Source organism: Scyliorhinus torazame, chromosome 9 (genome assembly GCF_047496885.1).
Source record: "Scyliorhinus torazame isolate Kashiwa2021f chromosome 9, sScyTor2.1, whole genome shotgun sequence".
In the NCBI taxonomy this organism is placed as follows: domain Eukaryota; kingdom Metazoa; phylum Chordata; class Chondrichthyes; order Carcharhiniformes; family Scyliorhinidae; genus Scyliorhinus; species Scyliorhinus torazame.
The window spans coordinates 197784815-197800269 of NC_092715.1; the positions used below are offsets into that span (position 1 = coordinate 197784815).

Below are 15455 nucleotides of genomic sequence, written 5' to 3' on the forward strand. Positions count from 1 at the left end.
GCTCAAGTCCTTAAAGTCCTTATGATTTATTTTCTATATCACCTGGTCGAGGGTCAATAATGGTGACCCTCGAGCCGTTTCAGTGAGGGGAACGAGCTTGCGTCCATCGTATCCACCAATCCCCATGGTATTCTTTTGATGCATTTCTAATGATCATGAATTCAATTTAAAGAAAGAGAGATTACATTTCTATCAACCCTTTCACAAAACCAGTATGCCCCAAAGTGCTCTCCAGGAATTAAAGACTTTTGAAGTGTCGTCACTATTGTAATATTGACAAGAAACTGTTTAATTGCTTCTTGAACTACATTCAGATTTCTTGTTTTGCCCAACCATTGGTGAGAATCTATTCCACCTACTTAGCAATCATTTAGTAAAAAAGATCCTCATATATTTCATGTTGTCTTTTAGTTAACTTAATATGTATGAGTCCTTATGCTTTATGGTTAGTTGATTCCTGCAACTGTTGCGGCTGCTGCAATAAACCAACTGGCACCTCACACGTTTCAATTGTAAAATCAATGGTCTGTGGTTCTGCACATTGTTCGAACACTAAAGCATGATTATGAAGATTAAGATGGTTCTGGGAAGTTAACTTGTATGATGACCAATACAACATAGATACAGAAAGCTGCTAAAGATATTCAGGCCTGAAACTAGAAGTACTTGTTTATATTGCTCAAATGAGAGACATGTTGCTAAAGCTTTTTGATCTGCACTCATTAGGACAGATACAAGAATACCAAAATGCAAAAAATCACAACAATTTATACCACTGAGAAAAGGGTGCTTATTGGTTGGCAACTCTGATGACATGTTGATACTTTGTAAAACACAGAAGTCAATTTCAACTTGTGTGGTGGGAGATATCGGCACAATTGTGCCACCAACCTACTCGATGAGAGACCTAAGACAATTTAATGGCTGGTCTTGTTTGAATATACAGCATTCGTGGTTTTCCTAGCCCCAAAAGTATCTTTTTTTCTATAAGTGATATTTGTTGTTTTTACGGGTTCTTCAGTGGTCCCTCGATGTACAACTGCTTTTTCAGCTTGGTGCCAATGGGCAGAACATGCATGGAGCATTTTATACCTCTTGATGGCTCGGAGATACGTTGGGTCCATGTGTGTTAAGATCCCACATTATGTAACTTTAATGTCGCTCCCCGTTGAAACGGCCAGAATGCCTGGGAAATCCTTAGGCAGAGGCAGTACGAAATGGCACCTGGTGAACGTAGAACAGGGTGGCAAGGTTATTGCTGCTACTTTTTCAGAACAGCACCACCCCAATTCCTGCCAGCTGAAGTCCAGGCAAACCATCCCTGTGTTCTCCCAGTTTTGTGGGTGGCGCAGTAGCACAGTGGTTCACACTGTTGCTTCACAGCGCCAGGGTCCCAGGTTCGATTCCCTGCTTGGGTCACTGTCTATGCAGAGTCTGCACGTTCTCTCCGTGCCTGTGTGGGCTTCTTCCGGTGCTCCGGTTTCCTTCCACAGGCCCTGAAAGACTTGCTGCTTGTTAGGTGAATTGGACATTCTGAATTCTCCCTCTGTGTACCCGAACAGGCGCCGGAATGTTTTCAAAGTAACTTCATTGCAGTGTTAATGTAAGCCTACTGTGACAATAAAAGATTATTATTGTGTTTCCAAAGTATTTCTCTGAATAATTTGGATAATATAATAATCGCTTATTGTCACAAGTAGCCTTCAATGAAGTTACTGTGAAAAGCCCCTAGTCGTCACATTACGGCGCCTGCTCGGGGAGGCCGGTGCAGGAATTGTTCTGCATTACAAGCTGGCTGTTTAGCCCACTGTGCTAAACCAGCGAGAGCTGCTCTAGATCACTAAGCTGTAGTATTGAAAATGTTGTTATAATGTAGAGCTGTCACTCAATCATGTGAATAAAACTAGGAAAGTAGGCCTGACAATGTGTGATTGGCAATAGCTTCAGTGATGGGCAAGTACAATAGACTATTACTCTACCATATATTCAATGCTAATAAAAGGGGGGGGGGCAGATTTGTTTCAAGTTGATTAATTCTGGAAGTGCTTCAAAATTGTATTTAGAAAATGATCAGATCATCTGTTGACCTTTTTGTTTGGTATTCAAAAATTAGAATCAGTAGTCTGATTGGTCAGATAACCCATGTGAACAAAAAGCATTAGAACACTTGTGAATTATTTCAAATTGTGAATTATTTCAAATGATAAGATTGAAGCTCTTCTCATACAAAATTCAGGACTGTGACACCATTTTAACATAATCCTCAAAAATATCTGAGCGTTTTGTGGAGGAGAATTTTGGCTCCAATTCGAGCATCGCCCGATCGAGCCTGCCACTCCTCAATCAGCATAGGCTATTAATGTGTAAATGTTTCATTTATCCACACTGGTGAAGGAGAGTTAGCACTGATTGTTGCATTGCTAACAAAAATAATTGCTCAGTTTTGGTGATCAGAATAATAAAAATCTTTGTCCATATTCTGTATTTTATTGTCCTAAACGTGCAATGAAAATTGAATTGAATTCCTAATTATAATCCATGCATTTACTAGGCTGAACCCGCGACGCAGAATGAGGATGAAGATCAGCCACTTACCTTGGCTTGGCCAGATACACCACGAAAACGATTTATCTATCTAGTTATACTGCCTATTGTCCTTCCACTGTGGATCTCCTTGCCTGATGTCAGAAAAAAAGTAAGCATCTGTGCGATTTTATTTCTCTCTCCATTTTTATTTCTCTTACTCTCCCTCGTGTTCTTTTCACAATGCTTTTGATCTTTGCAAGCAAGGTCACTGATTATGCGTTTCTCCAACCACAGCAGATGCGGATGAAATCAAATTCTCTTATGCAAGTGGTAATGTCTCCATACGCAGTCATTGAAAGCAATTATTTCACATCATCGGGAAAGTGTGTCTGGTTAAGTACCAAAATGACAGTGTGCAGCAGCAACTCATCTATTTGTCAGGCAAATACAGAAGCTGCTTGTAGATGCAGTCACACATCAGGAAACTTTGTCAGGACTGCTCCTGACTGGCTGCCAATACTTCGCAAACCTGATCCATCCAGAGTTACCGCCAAAGTTCCACGGGTCAGTTAGGGAAACAGGAAATTCTCATCAACAACGCATACTATATGCAATGGATCATCCTGATTTCTGCAATTTATTTTCAGTCGAGGCTCCTTTCGAACTAGCAAATAACTGAAGGGTTGTGATGGTTTTATTCAGCAGTAAGCTAAATAAGAGATGCAAAGAATCAAAATATTTGATCCCGCAAGTGGTACTAGCTTTGTGTTCCTAACAGTCAATGGGTAAATCAACTTTTTTGGTACTTAGTATACACTAGGGGAAAAGATTTAAACAGGCTTTAGGCTCTGAACATTTACATTACAGGCTGAACACCTGTTAAAGGTCCCCTTCCTGTGGAACCAAGACGAGCAGGAATGCTCCCTCAACCCGACAGGCGCAACAATTGTCTTCTCTTATCGTCCATTCTAACACCTCTCCAGGGAGTTACTCGAGGGCAGCTATGGCAACGCAATGGCCTGTCATTGATGTGTAATTATGAGCCAGGTGCCTGGGGATGACATAGGTATCCATAGCAGTTGATGGTATGATGTAATTGAGGCTGGAGGCTCCTTTTTGATCAGGCCCATGGCCTACCTCTCCATCAAAGGATTTGTTCCCTATGTCCATCTTTCACAAACAGGCCAGCATTATGCAATTTATACCAATAGTTTTCAGTTTAGGTATTAGTAACTTTCTGTACCGCCTGCTTAAAACTGGAATCAATGTGGTTAACTGAACAAATTTTACAAGTACTTCAATCAGAATATTCTGACAGTTAAATTTCAAAAGTGATAAGAGTATGAATAATGTATAAATTAATTGCATTCATTTCATGTTTATTTTAATACAGGAATATTAATCGCATTTTTAAAGTTAAATTGAAGTTTGAGATGAAACAAGATGTGACAGTACTGATCAAATCTCCCCAGTCTTAACATTGGTCATGATGCTGGGTTAGTTGATCTCAGCCAAGATAGTTGGAGAAGTACTGGAGTTAGCATTCCTGCCTCTGGATTAGGGAAGCGGAAAACTGTCCGGGTTTAGAAAAACAGAGGTTTAGACCGTTCCGCCCCTTAAGCCTATTAAGCCATTCAATTAGGGCATGCTTGATCTGTATCGTGAATCCATCTATCTACCTTGGTTCGATAATACTTGGTACCCACGTGTAACAATCTCGGTTTTAAAATTTCAACTGAACTAGCTTCAACAGCTTTGCGTGAGTCCATATTTCCACAGCCCTACAAAATGAAACACTCCCTGGCATCACCTAGAACAGCCTAGATTTTGTGCTCCTGGCTTTTATCCAATCATTGGTCCTGGAAAAATGCATAGGTTTGGACCGTAAATGAAACTGAGATTGGATTTGAATGCAATGGTTGAACAATACATGTTCAACCTACCGCGTGGCTACACCCTGGGCCCGATTTTCCGAGCCGGGCCGGAGAATTAGCGCAATCGCGCCGCGCCGGCGCACGATTCTCCAAGGTGCGGAGAATCGGCGCGTTTGGCGCGACGCCGGTTGCGGGCTGCTGTCCGCGGCCGGGCCGCCGATTCTACGGCCCAAATGGGCCGAGGTGGAAACGGCAGACTCCCGCCGGCGCTATTCACCCCTGGTCGCTGCCGGTGGGAACTCTGCGCGAAGGGTCGGGGGGGCGGCCTATGGAGGGGGGACTCTGTCCCGGGGGGGGGGGCTACGATGGGGTCTGGCCCGCGATCAGGGCCCACCAATCAGCAGGCCAGCCTCTTTTCCCCGCCCCCCCCCCCCCCCCGGCCTACTTTGTTGCGCAGCCGGCCCCTTAACCCCCACGCCATATTGCATAGGGGCCGGCGCGCTGAAGACGTCCCCCGCGCATGCGCGGGTTGGTGCAGCACCCATTTGGCGCCGGGAAGGGAGGCTGGAGCGGCGTGAACCGCTCCAGCGCCGTGCTGGGGCCAGGATTGGTTGTCCCCTTCAGTGGTGAACACTTAGTCTCCATTTTGGAGAATCGCACCCCCAGCGTCAAGTGATAGAGAGAAAGAGACCAGTGTGGAGAAAATGAGGAAATCACACTAAAATCAAATAGAAATTCTCGGGTTCTGTTTTGCTGGTACCTATTTTATAGAGGAAAGAAAGCATTTACAATTAAAGAGCCACTTCATAATGTCCACACCTATGCTGTGTAAGTGCGCTCAACTGGTGCAGAATAATATCATTTATGGGTCTCTATTTCAATGAGATAGCATTCGTGTTACTGAAACTATCGACATTTTGGTGTTATTGACATCATCTCATCAAACTCACCAAACTGACTGAACATTTAACAAGCCAGGAATGGAGCCAGCGCAGGCTTCAGCTGCTCCAACAGCCCCGGAAAGCGCACCTCTGACTTCCCAGTTGCTGGAAGAACAAAAATTAAGGATGGGATTTAACCAAAATGTTTCCAAGTGTGGTAGCGAGCGGGAACTGCCGCAAGCTTCCCAACGTTCTGCCCAGCGAGGCCGTCGCCGCTATGAAACATTAATTGGTCCACCTAGCGAGGTCCCAGTCAGCACTTGGCACAGCATGTGCCACCGGCAAGTGCGCTGGGGCCCTCTGGCCTGGAGCCCCAGAGGACGCCTGCCAGTAAGCATTGAAGTCCATGAGACGTGGTAAGCAGCAGGCAGCCCCCACCCCCGATGTGCATCCTGGGGGGACACCTAGATGCAGCAGCAGATCATAGAAGGCTAATCATGTCACGGATCATTGAGAGGACACTGGGAATGTAGGGGGTAAGGGAGGGTGGTGGAGAGTCTGGGAGGGGTGGGGAGAGTGGGGTGGCACTATCGGGAGTGTGAGCCAGTTGGGGACACTTTTGTGTACATCATTAAAATCTATTCATTTTACCGTACCAGCCTCCCCAAACAGGCGCCGGAATGTGGCGACTAGGGACTTTTCACAGTAACTTCATTGAAGCCTACTTGTGACAATAAACTATATTATTATCTCTCCCAATACAATGCCTCTGGCACTTTCTTCCACAATGCGGGCCGACCGTGGTGGAATGACGGACGAGGCCATGTCTTACGTAAAGCGGGGAAGGATGTGGGCAACCCTGGCCCTCCGGGCTTGTCGGACCCTCACCGCTCCCACCTGTCCTCGATCATCCGACTAGTCCTGTGGGTCCTCCCCGAGCTCATGCTCCAGCTCCTCCTGGTCTGGTGCCTTCTCGTCCTTGGCGGCCACATGTTCTTCCACCTCCAGCATGTAGTCTCGTTGCTGTGCCAGGTTGTGGAAGACACAGCAGACCACCACAAAGCAGGCGACCCTCTGGGAGGTGTATAGCAGTCCACCACCAGAGCGGTCGAGGCATCGGAACCGCATTTTGAGGAGTCCGATACACCGCTCAATGACCGACCGGGTGGCCATGTGGGCCTCGTTGTATCGGGTCTTCACATTGGTCACCGGCTTCCGTACTAGCGTCACTAGCCAGGTCCTCAGCAGGTACCCCTCAGTCCCCTAGAGCCAATCGACCATCGTGGATGGTCCTCTAAGAGGCTGCATATCCGACTGCCCCAGGATGTAGCTGTCGTGCACACTCCCTGGGAAGCGGGGCACACAAGTGCATGATCTTCAGTTGGTGGTTGTACACGAGCTGGATGACCAGGGAGTGGAACCCCTTCCTCTTGATGTCCCGAATGGCCTGGGGCGTGCAAGGTGACATGGGTGCCATCCATTAGCCCATGGGGCAGCCCGTCGTTAGTGCAGAATCCTGCTGCCCGGACATCTTGTTGGGCCTGGTCCATGTCAAACTTTATATAGTTTTCTGCGTGGGAAAACAGGGCATCCATTACCTCACGGATGCACTCATGGGCTGTTGTAGAGGGTTCCATCTCTGCTACTCCACTACTGGGCCGGTATCTGGGGTTTGAGTATCTGTGTGTGTCTCTCTCCAGCTGGCACTGAAACTTCAGAGGCCAGGGGATGCCGCACTGGGACACCTCCACGGAAGAGAGCACTGAATCAAGCCTGCCGTTTATCCCTAACCGGAAGCCTGAGGCTTATATCACACAGATATCCAGACCCCCACCAATGCCCAGGTGATTCTCTCTCTTGCCGGTGGTGCAACACCCACCCGGTTACTACTTCGCTGGAGAAGCTTTCCCAAGAGAGAGAATAGGACACTGCTGTTTATTACCTAACCAGCAGCCTGTCCTGAGTGAACGGGTTCGAATCGTTCAAGATGACCCTAGATTCTCGACCCCGGAATTAAGGTGAGGAATATCTAATAATGACTTGGTCAGAGATCGCTGGTGAGAGATTGAAGAATTGAAACAACTCCAATTATCAGCAAATCGAGGTTTATTGCAAAACCCAGGTCAAAATCATCAAACAGAAGAAATTATAATAAAATCTTAAACTCTAACACAAACTAAGTCTATTCAAGAAGTACTATAACGGACACAACGTAAAATCTTATTGTTACACAGCTTTAGCAATGGCACAAAACACAAATCAAGTCCCCTGCCCCAAAGCCTCAACCACTATCAAGGTCAAGGGAGTTTCGCAAGCTGCTGCAGGGTACTTACGGTCACAGGCTGCGAGAGGTCAAGTCGAAGGTGGAGAGGTCAAGCCAAGAGACCCTCAATCGCAACACAGCCCCTTTTATATCCGTTTTACCAGGCTTTTTCCTGTGTTCGGCCAGCTCCTTTTGCATTGAATTGGTAAGGTTTAAAGTTCCCGCTGGTCCCGCCCCCTTTGAGCCGGTCAGACCTGTCGACTTCCGGGTTTTCCTCGCAGGTCCGCTCCTTCCAGCCAGGCAGACCTGTCCCGATTTGAATTTGGCGCCGACTCCGCCCCCTCCACCCAGTGAGTTCCTGCCGGTGGCTCCTGTCAAGATTGGAGTACCTCCCCAGGTCCGCCTCCAACTTGGTTTTTTCTACCGTTTATCTTCAAGGGGCTTTTCCAGCGCAATATACTGAGCCCAGACAGTCTGCTTTTTTAGATAACAAGGTTAAGCTCTCTTGTGAAGATTTTCAAAGTCTTCCATCTGCTCCGGAGATCGCTGCTATTCTCACCTTGCTATGTTGATGGGGTGTTGATTGGATTCTGCTCTGGTGGAGGCCAAGTCATTTACATCTGCATGGGGCTATGACCATCCCATTGTCCTGCTTGCAGGCAGGCCCCCTGTGTATTCCCGTGCCCCTTTGTCTGTGTTTTAATCTTATCTAGTTGTCTGGCTCCTTCTTCCTTGTAGCTCCTGGGGGGGGCGCGGTTTGTAAATACCTATGCCCCTACTCGGCTCAGCGGACCAAGTCTGCTGGGAAATTTGGTTACGTTCCCTTGGCTGAAAAGTGTCCAGTTTACAGTCTCTGGGTTTTATTCTTGGGCAGTCCAAAAAGGGCCGAATTGCCCGAAAACCTTACACTGTAGCTTGTGAGATGTCACACAAGTAACTTTACAAGCCCTGGAATGTTCCTGAGGCGTAGGGGTTCAGGGCTGCGGTGACCTTCATGGCCACCGGGAGTGGGTATTCTCCTCCTCCACGTGGTGCCAAGTCTGCAGGGACATGGCATAGATGGCGCACCATCCCCTTGTTGAGGCAGAGCCTTCTGTGGCACATGCTGTCCGTCATCTGTTCAAAAGACCAGCGACACCTGGTAAACCTTGGGCTGTTGCAGACCTCCCCTTCTGGGTCGTTCCCTGGATGGGTGGGCCGCCTCAGGTCCTCGGTGTGTGGGGCAGATGGGCCGCTGCCTCGAGCCTCTGTCGATGGTGCTGTGGTCACCTGACCTGCCAGCAGCACCGTGAGGGCAAGTTTTGTGGGATCCAAGATACCGTCCATCCGGTGTAATATCTGTAAGGAACTGGAGAGGGTGTGAGACTGATGACCAGCAATGTTTTCCACCCTCGGACCCCCCATCCCACACCTTCAGCCCATACACCCCTGGCTGCAATGGAGGCCCCTGCTCTGTACCCCAGACACCCGCTAGTAATGTTACCTGGACCGGGCGCTGGTCCCCTCCCCGGTACACACACACACACCCTCTGGTCACGGACATGTCCCTGGTGTTGGGACCCAGCCCCTGGGTGTTGGGAAGGTGGCTGCTGCGTCTGTGGTGTTGCCACCTGCAATGTTCAAGCACAGTGTCCAGGCATCGTGGTCTGATTGGGATGCTTGTCAATAACTCCCACGTGCTACATGGCCCGCCCACCCACGGGGATCCACTTGGGATGTGTGAAGTGCTCACTTAACTACGATGGCCAATTCACAATTGGAGCCCCAACCCGGTGGCACTCCCACCTCCCTCTGAGCACCGGGGCAGCAACGCCAATGCCGCCCAGCTCATTGCCCGTGAGTGACGATGGCTCCTCACCTCCACATATCCCCACAGCAGCCCTTCGGCAGCTCCATGTTTTTAAAAAGGAGTACTAATCGCCAGTTGTGTGACCACTTACTGTGGAGGCCATTAGGTCACGGAGGGCTGTTAGACAGGTGGGGGGAGGTCTTTCCTGTTAATTGTTTGGAGATTGGGCTTCAGTAGTGATTACTGGTTTCTCACCACGCTACGACGGGATCCTGATTTCGCCTACAGGAGCGGGCCGGTTAGATTGCAAACAGATCGGCGATGGCACGGTTCCCAATTTTGGCCTCTCCCGAGATTTAACGGCCTTGTCGCGCTCTCACTTAAGAGCAACGCAATCATTAAATTATGCCCTATGTTTCAGTTGTCACCAGTGGAACCATTTATTTGCCATGCCCTGAACTCTTCTGCATGTAGAAAGCATCTTCCAGCAAATTTGCTTCAGGCATTTCAGAGGTTACAGTGAAACTGAGGATTTAATAATTTAACGACCTGTCAGCAGCCATTAGCAAGATAATGTTGATGAAAGGAATTGGTTGGGGAGTGTGTGAGGACACAATAGGGGCTTGAAAGGAAAAGAAAGGAGAATTTGCATTGATGTAGCATCTTTCTTGCCTAAGGCTCAACCCAGAACGCTAATGGACCAGTTCTGCACTGTCGTCACGGTTGTGTTTTAGGCAATCCTAAGGCTGTCGGTATGGGGGAGAGAGAGAGACTGTCGGTACGGGGGGAGAGAGAGAGAGAGAGACTGTCGGTACGGGGAGAGAGAGAGAGAGACTGTCGGTACGGGGAGAGAGAGAGAGATAGACTGTCGGTACGGGGAGAGAGAGAGAGAGAGAGACTGTCGGTACGGGGAGAGAGAGAGAGATAGACTGTCGGTACGGGGAGAGAGAGAGAGAGACTGTCGGTACGGGGAGAGAGAGAGAGAGAGAGACTGTCGGTACGGGGAGAGAGAGAGAGAGACGGTCGGTATGGGGAGAGAGAGAGACGGTCGGTATGGGGAGAGAGAGAGACTGTCGGTATGGGGAGAGAGAGAGGCTGTCGGTATGGGGAGAGAGACTGTCGGTATTGGGAGAGAGAGACTGTCGGTATTGGGAGAGCGAGAGAGAGACTGTCGGTATGGGGGAGAGAGAGGCTGTCGGTATGGGGGAGAGAGAGAGACTGTCGCTCTGGGGAGAGAGACTGTCGGTATTGGGAGAGAGAGACTGTCGGTATTGGGAGAGCGAGAGAGAGACTGTCGGTATGGGGGAGAGAGAGGCTGTCGGTATGGGGGAGAGAGAGAGACTGTCGCTCTGGGGAGAGAGAGAGAGAATGTCGGTATGGGGAGAGAGAGACTGTCGGTATGGGAGAGAGACTGTCGGTATGGGGAGAGAGAGACTGTTGGTATGGGGAGAGCGAGAGAGAGACTGTCGGTATGGGGAGAGCGAGAGAGAGACTGTCGGTATGGGGAGAGCGAGAGAGAGGCTGTCGGTATGGGGGAAGAGAGGCTGTCGGTATGGGGAGAGCGAGAGAGAGACTGTCGGTATGGGAGAGAGACAGTCGGTATGGGGAGAGCGAGAGAGAGACTGTCGGTATGGGGAGAGCGAGAGAGAGACTGTCGGTATGGGGGAGAGAGAGAGGCTGTCGGTATGGGGAGAGAGACTGTCGGTATGGGGAGAGAGAGAGGGTGTCGGTATGGGGGAGAGAGAGAGACTGTCGGTATGGGGAGAGAGACTGTCGGTATGGGGAGAGCGAGCGAGAGACTGTCAGTATGGGGAGAGTGAGCGAGAGACTGTCGGTATGGGGAGGGAGAGCGAGAGACTGTCGGTATGTGGAGAGAGGGAGAGACTGTCAGTGTGGGGAGAGAGAGACTGTCGGTATGGGGAGAGAGAGAGTCTGTATGGAGAGAGTGAGAGGCTGTCGGTATGGGGAGAGAGACTGTCTGTATGGGGAGAGCGAGAGAGAGACTGTCGGTATGGGGAGAGAGACTGTCGGTATGGGGAGTGAGAGAGGCTGTCGGTATGGGGAAGAGAGAGAGACTGTCGGTATGGGGAGAGAGAGAGAGAGAGACTGTCGGTATGGGAGAGAGACTGTCTGTATGGGGAGAGCGAGAGAGAGACTGTCAGTATGGGGAGAGCGAGAGAGAGACTGTCGGTATGGGGGACAGAGAGAGGCTGTCGGTATGGGGAGAGACTGTCGGTATGGGGAGAGAGAGAGGCTGTCGGTATGGGGAGAGACTGTCGGTATGGGGAGAGAGAGAGACTGTCGGTATGGGGAGAGAGACTGTCGGTATGGGGAGAGAGAGTGAGAGACTGTATGGGGAGAGAGAGACTATCGGTATGGGGAGAGAGTGAGAGACTGTCGGTATGTGGAGAGAGGGAGAGACTGTCGGTATGGGGAGAGAGTGAGAGACTGTCGGTATGGGGAGAGAGACTGTCGGTATGGGGAGAGAGAGTGAGAGACTGTCTGTATGGGGAGAGAGAGACTATCGGTATGGGGAGAGAGTGAGAGACTGTCGGTATGTGGAGAGAGGGAGAGACTGTCAGTGTGGGGAGAGAGAGACTGTATGGGGAGAGAGTGAGAGGCTGTCGGTATGGGGAGAGAGACTGTCTGTATGGTGAGAGCAAGCGAGAGACTGTCGGTATGGGGAGAGCGAGAGAGAGACTGTCGGTATGGGGAGAGAGAGAGACTGTCGGTATGGGGAGAGCGAGAGAGAGACTGTCGGTATGGGGAGAGAGAGAGACTGTCGGTATGGGGAGAGAGAGAGACTGTCGGTATGGGGAGAGAGAGAGACTGTCGGTATGGGGAGAGAGAGAGACTGTCGGTATGGGGAGAGAGAGAGACTGTCGGTATGGGGAGAGAGAGAGACTGTCGGTATGGGGAGAGAGAGAGACTGTCGGTATGGGGAGAGAGAGAGACTGTCGGTATGGGGAGAGAGAGAGGCTGTCGCTATGGGGAGAGCGAGAGGGTCTGTCGGTAGGGGGAGAGAGAGAGAGGCTGTCGGTATGGGGAGAGAGAGAGGGAAACTGTCGGTATGGGGAGAGTGAGAGAGAGACTGTCCGTGTGGGAGAGAGACTGTCGGTATGGGGGGAGAGAGACTGTCGGTATGGGGAGAGAGAGACTGTCGGTATGTGGAGGGAGAGACTGTCTGGGGCGAGAGAGACTGTCGGTATGGGGAGAGAGAGAGACTGTCTGTATGGGGAGAGAGAGACTGTCAGTGTGGGAGAGAGACTGTCGGTATGGGGAGAGAGAGACTGTCGGTATGTGGAGGGAGAGACTGTCTGGGGCGAGAGAGACTGTCGGTATGGGGAGATAGAGAGAGAGACTGTCGGTATGGGGAGAGAGATTGTCGGTATGGGGAGAGAGAGACTGTGGGTATGGGGGAGAGAGACTGTCGGTATGGGGGCGAGACAGACTGTCGGTATGGAGAGAGAGAGACTGTCGGTATGGGGAGAGAGAGAGGCTGTCGGTATGGGGAGAGAGAGACTGTCGGTTTGCGGAGAGCGAGAGAGAGACTGTCGGTATGGGGAGAGCGAGAGAGAGACTGTCGGTATGGGGGAGAGAGAGAGAGGCTGTCGGTATGGGGAGAGAGACTGTCGGTATGGGGAGAGAGAGGCTGTCGGTATGGGGAGAGAGAGGCTGTCGGTATGGGGAGAGAGAGGCTGTCGGTATGGGGAGAGAGAGACTGTCGGTATGGGGAGAGAGAGACTGTCGGTATGGGGAGAGAGAGACTGTCGGTATGGGGAGAGAGAGTGACTGTCTGTATGGGGAGAGAGAGACTATCGGTATGTGGAGAGAGGGAGAGAGTGTGGGGAGAGAGAGACTGTATGGGGAGAGAGTGAGAGGCTGTCGGTATGGGGAGAGAGAGACTGTTGGTATGGTGAGTGCGAGCGAGAGACTGTCGGTATGGGGAGAGAGACTGTCGGTATGGGGAGAGAGAGTGAGAGACTGTATGGGGAGAGAGAGAGACTGTCGGAATGGGGAGAGAGAGGCTGTCGCTATGGGGAGAGAGAGAGACTGTCGGTAGGGGGAGAGGGAGAGAGAGAGAGAGAGGCTGTCGGTATGGGGAGAGAGAGAGACTGTCGGTATGGGGAGAGAGAGGGAAACTGTCGGTATGGGGAGAGAGAGAGAGACTGTCGGTATGGGGGAGAGAGAGACTGTCGGTATGGGGGAGAGAGAGACTGTCGGTATGGGGGAGAGCGAGACTGTCGGTATGGGGGAGAGCGAGACTGTCGGTATGGGGGGAGAGAGACTGTCGGTATGGGGAGAGAGAGAGAGAGAGAGACTGTCGGTATGGGGAGAGAGAGACTTGTCTGTATGGGGAGCGAGAGACTGTCAGTGTGGGAGAGAGACTGTCGGTATGGGGGGAGAGAGAGACTGTCGGTATGGGGAGAGAGACTGTCTGGGGCGAGGGAGACTGTCGGTATGGGGAGAGAGAGAGAGACTGTCGGTATGGGGAGAGAGAGAGGCTGTCGGTATGGGGAGAGAGAGGCTGTCGGTATGGGGAGAGAGAGACTGTCGGTATGGGGAGAGCGAGAGAGAGACTGTCTGTATGGGGAGAGCGAGAGAGAGACTGTCGGTATGGGGGAGAGGGAGAGAGGCTGTCGGTATGGGGGAGAGAGAGAGACTGTCGGTATGGGGAGAGAGAGGCTGTCTGTATGGGGAGAGAGAGAGGGTGATTGTCGGTATGGGGAGAGTGAGAGAGACTCTGTCGGTATGGGGAGAGCGAGAGAGAGACTGTCGGTATGGGGAGAGCGAGAGAGAGACTGTCGGTATGGGGGAGAGAGAGAGAGGCTGTCGGTATGGGGAGAGAGACTGTCGGTATGGGGAGAGAGAGAGGCTGTCGGTAAGGGGGAGAGAGACTGTCGGTATGGGGAGAGAGAGAGAGAGAGACTGTCGGTATGGGGAGAGAGAGACTGTCTGGGGCGAGAGAGACTGTCGGTATTGGGAGAGAGAGAGAGAGAGACTGTCGGTATGGGGAGAGAGAGAGAGACTGTCGGTATGGGGAGAGAGAGAGAGACTGTCGGTATGGGGAGAGAGAGAGGCTGTCGGTATGGGGAGAGAGAGACTGTCGGTATGGGGAGAGCGAGAGAGAGACTGTCGGTATGGGGAGAGCGAGAGAGAGACTGTCGGTATGGGGAGAGAGAGTGAGAGACTGTCTGTATGGGGAGAGAGAGAGAGAGAGACTGTCTGTATGGGGAGAGAGAGACTATCGGTATGGGGAGAGAGTGAGAGACTGTCGGTATGTGGAGAGAGGGAGAGACTGTCAGTGTGGGAGAGAGACTGTCGGTATGGGGAGAGAGAGAGACTGTCGGTATGGGGAGAGAGAGAGGCTGTCGGTATGGGGAGAGAGAGAGACTGTCGGTATGGGGAGAGAGAGAGACTATCGGTATGGGGAGAGACTGTCTGTATGGGGAGAGAGAGACTATCGGTATGGGGAGAGAGTGAGTGACTGTCGGTATGTGGAGAGAGGGAGAGACTGTCGGTATGTGGAGAGAGGGAGAGACTGTCAGTGTGGGGAGAGAGAGACTGTATGGGGAGAGTGAGAGACTGTCGGTATGGGGAGAGAGACTGTCGGTATGGGGAATGAGAGAGGCGATCGGTATGGGGAGAGAGAGAGAGACTGTCGGTATCGGAGAGAGACTGTCGGTATGGGGAGAGCGAGAGAGAGACTGTCGGTATGGGGAGAGCGAGAGAGATTGTCGGTATGGGGAGAGCGAGAGAGAGACTGTCGGTATGGGGGAGAGAGAGAGGCTGTCGGTATGGGGAGAGAGAGGCTGTCGGTATGGGGAGAGACTGTCGGTATGGGGAGAGAGAGAGACTGTCGGTATGGGGAGAGAGACTGACGGTATGGGGAGAGAGAGTGAGAGACTGTCTGTATGGGGAGAGAGAGACTATCGGTATGGGGAGAGAGTGAGAGACTGTCGGTATGTGGAGAGAGGGAGAGACTGTCGGTATGTGGAGAGAGGGAGAGACTGTCAGTATGGGGAGAGAGAGACTGTATGGTGAGAGCGAGAGAGAGACTGTCGGTATGGGGAGAGAGACTATCGGTATGGGGAGAGAGTGAGAGACTGTCGGTATGTGGA

At 51.1% G+C, this 15455-nt stretch overlaps 1 protein-coding gene across 5 annotated transcripts in view; it reads left to right on the forward strand.

Moving 5' to 3' along the window:
* Window positions 1-15455, forward strand: part of slc24a2 (solute carrier family 24 member 2) — a 397942-nt gene that overhangs the window by 343376 nt on the left and 39111 nt on the right. For all 5 annotated transcript variants that reach the window (XM_072516936.1, XM_072516938.1, XM_072516939.1 and 2 more), the window contains one exon: window positions 2552-2695. In XM_072516936.1, coding sequence (XP_072373037.1) covers window positions 2552-2695 — 144 coding nt within the window. The remainder of the gene's footprint in view (window positions 1-2551; window positions 2696-15455) is intronic.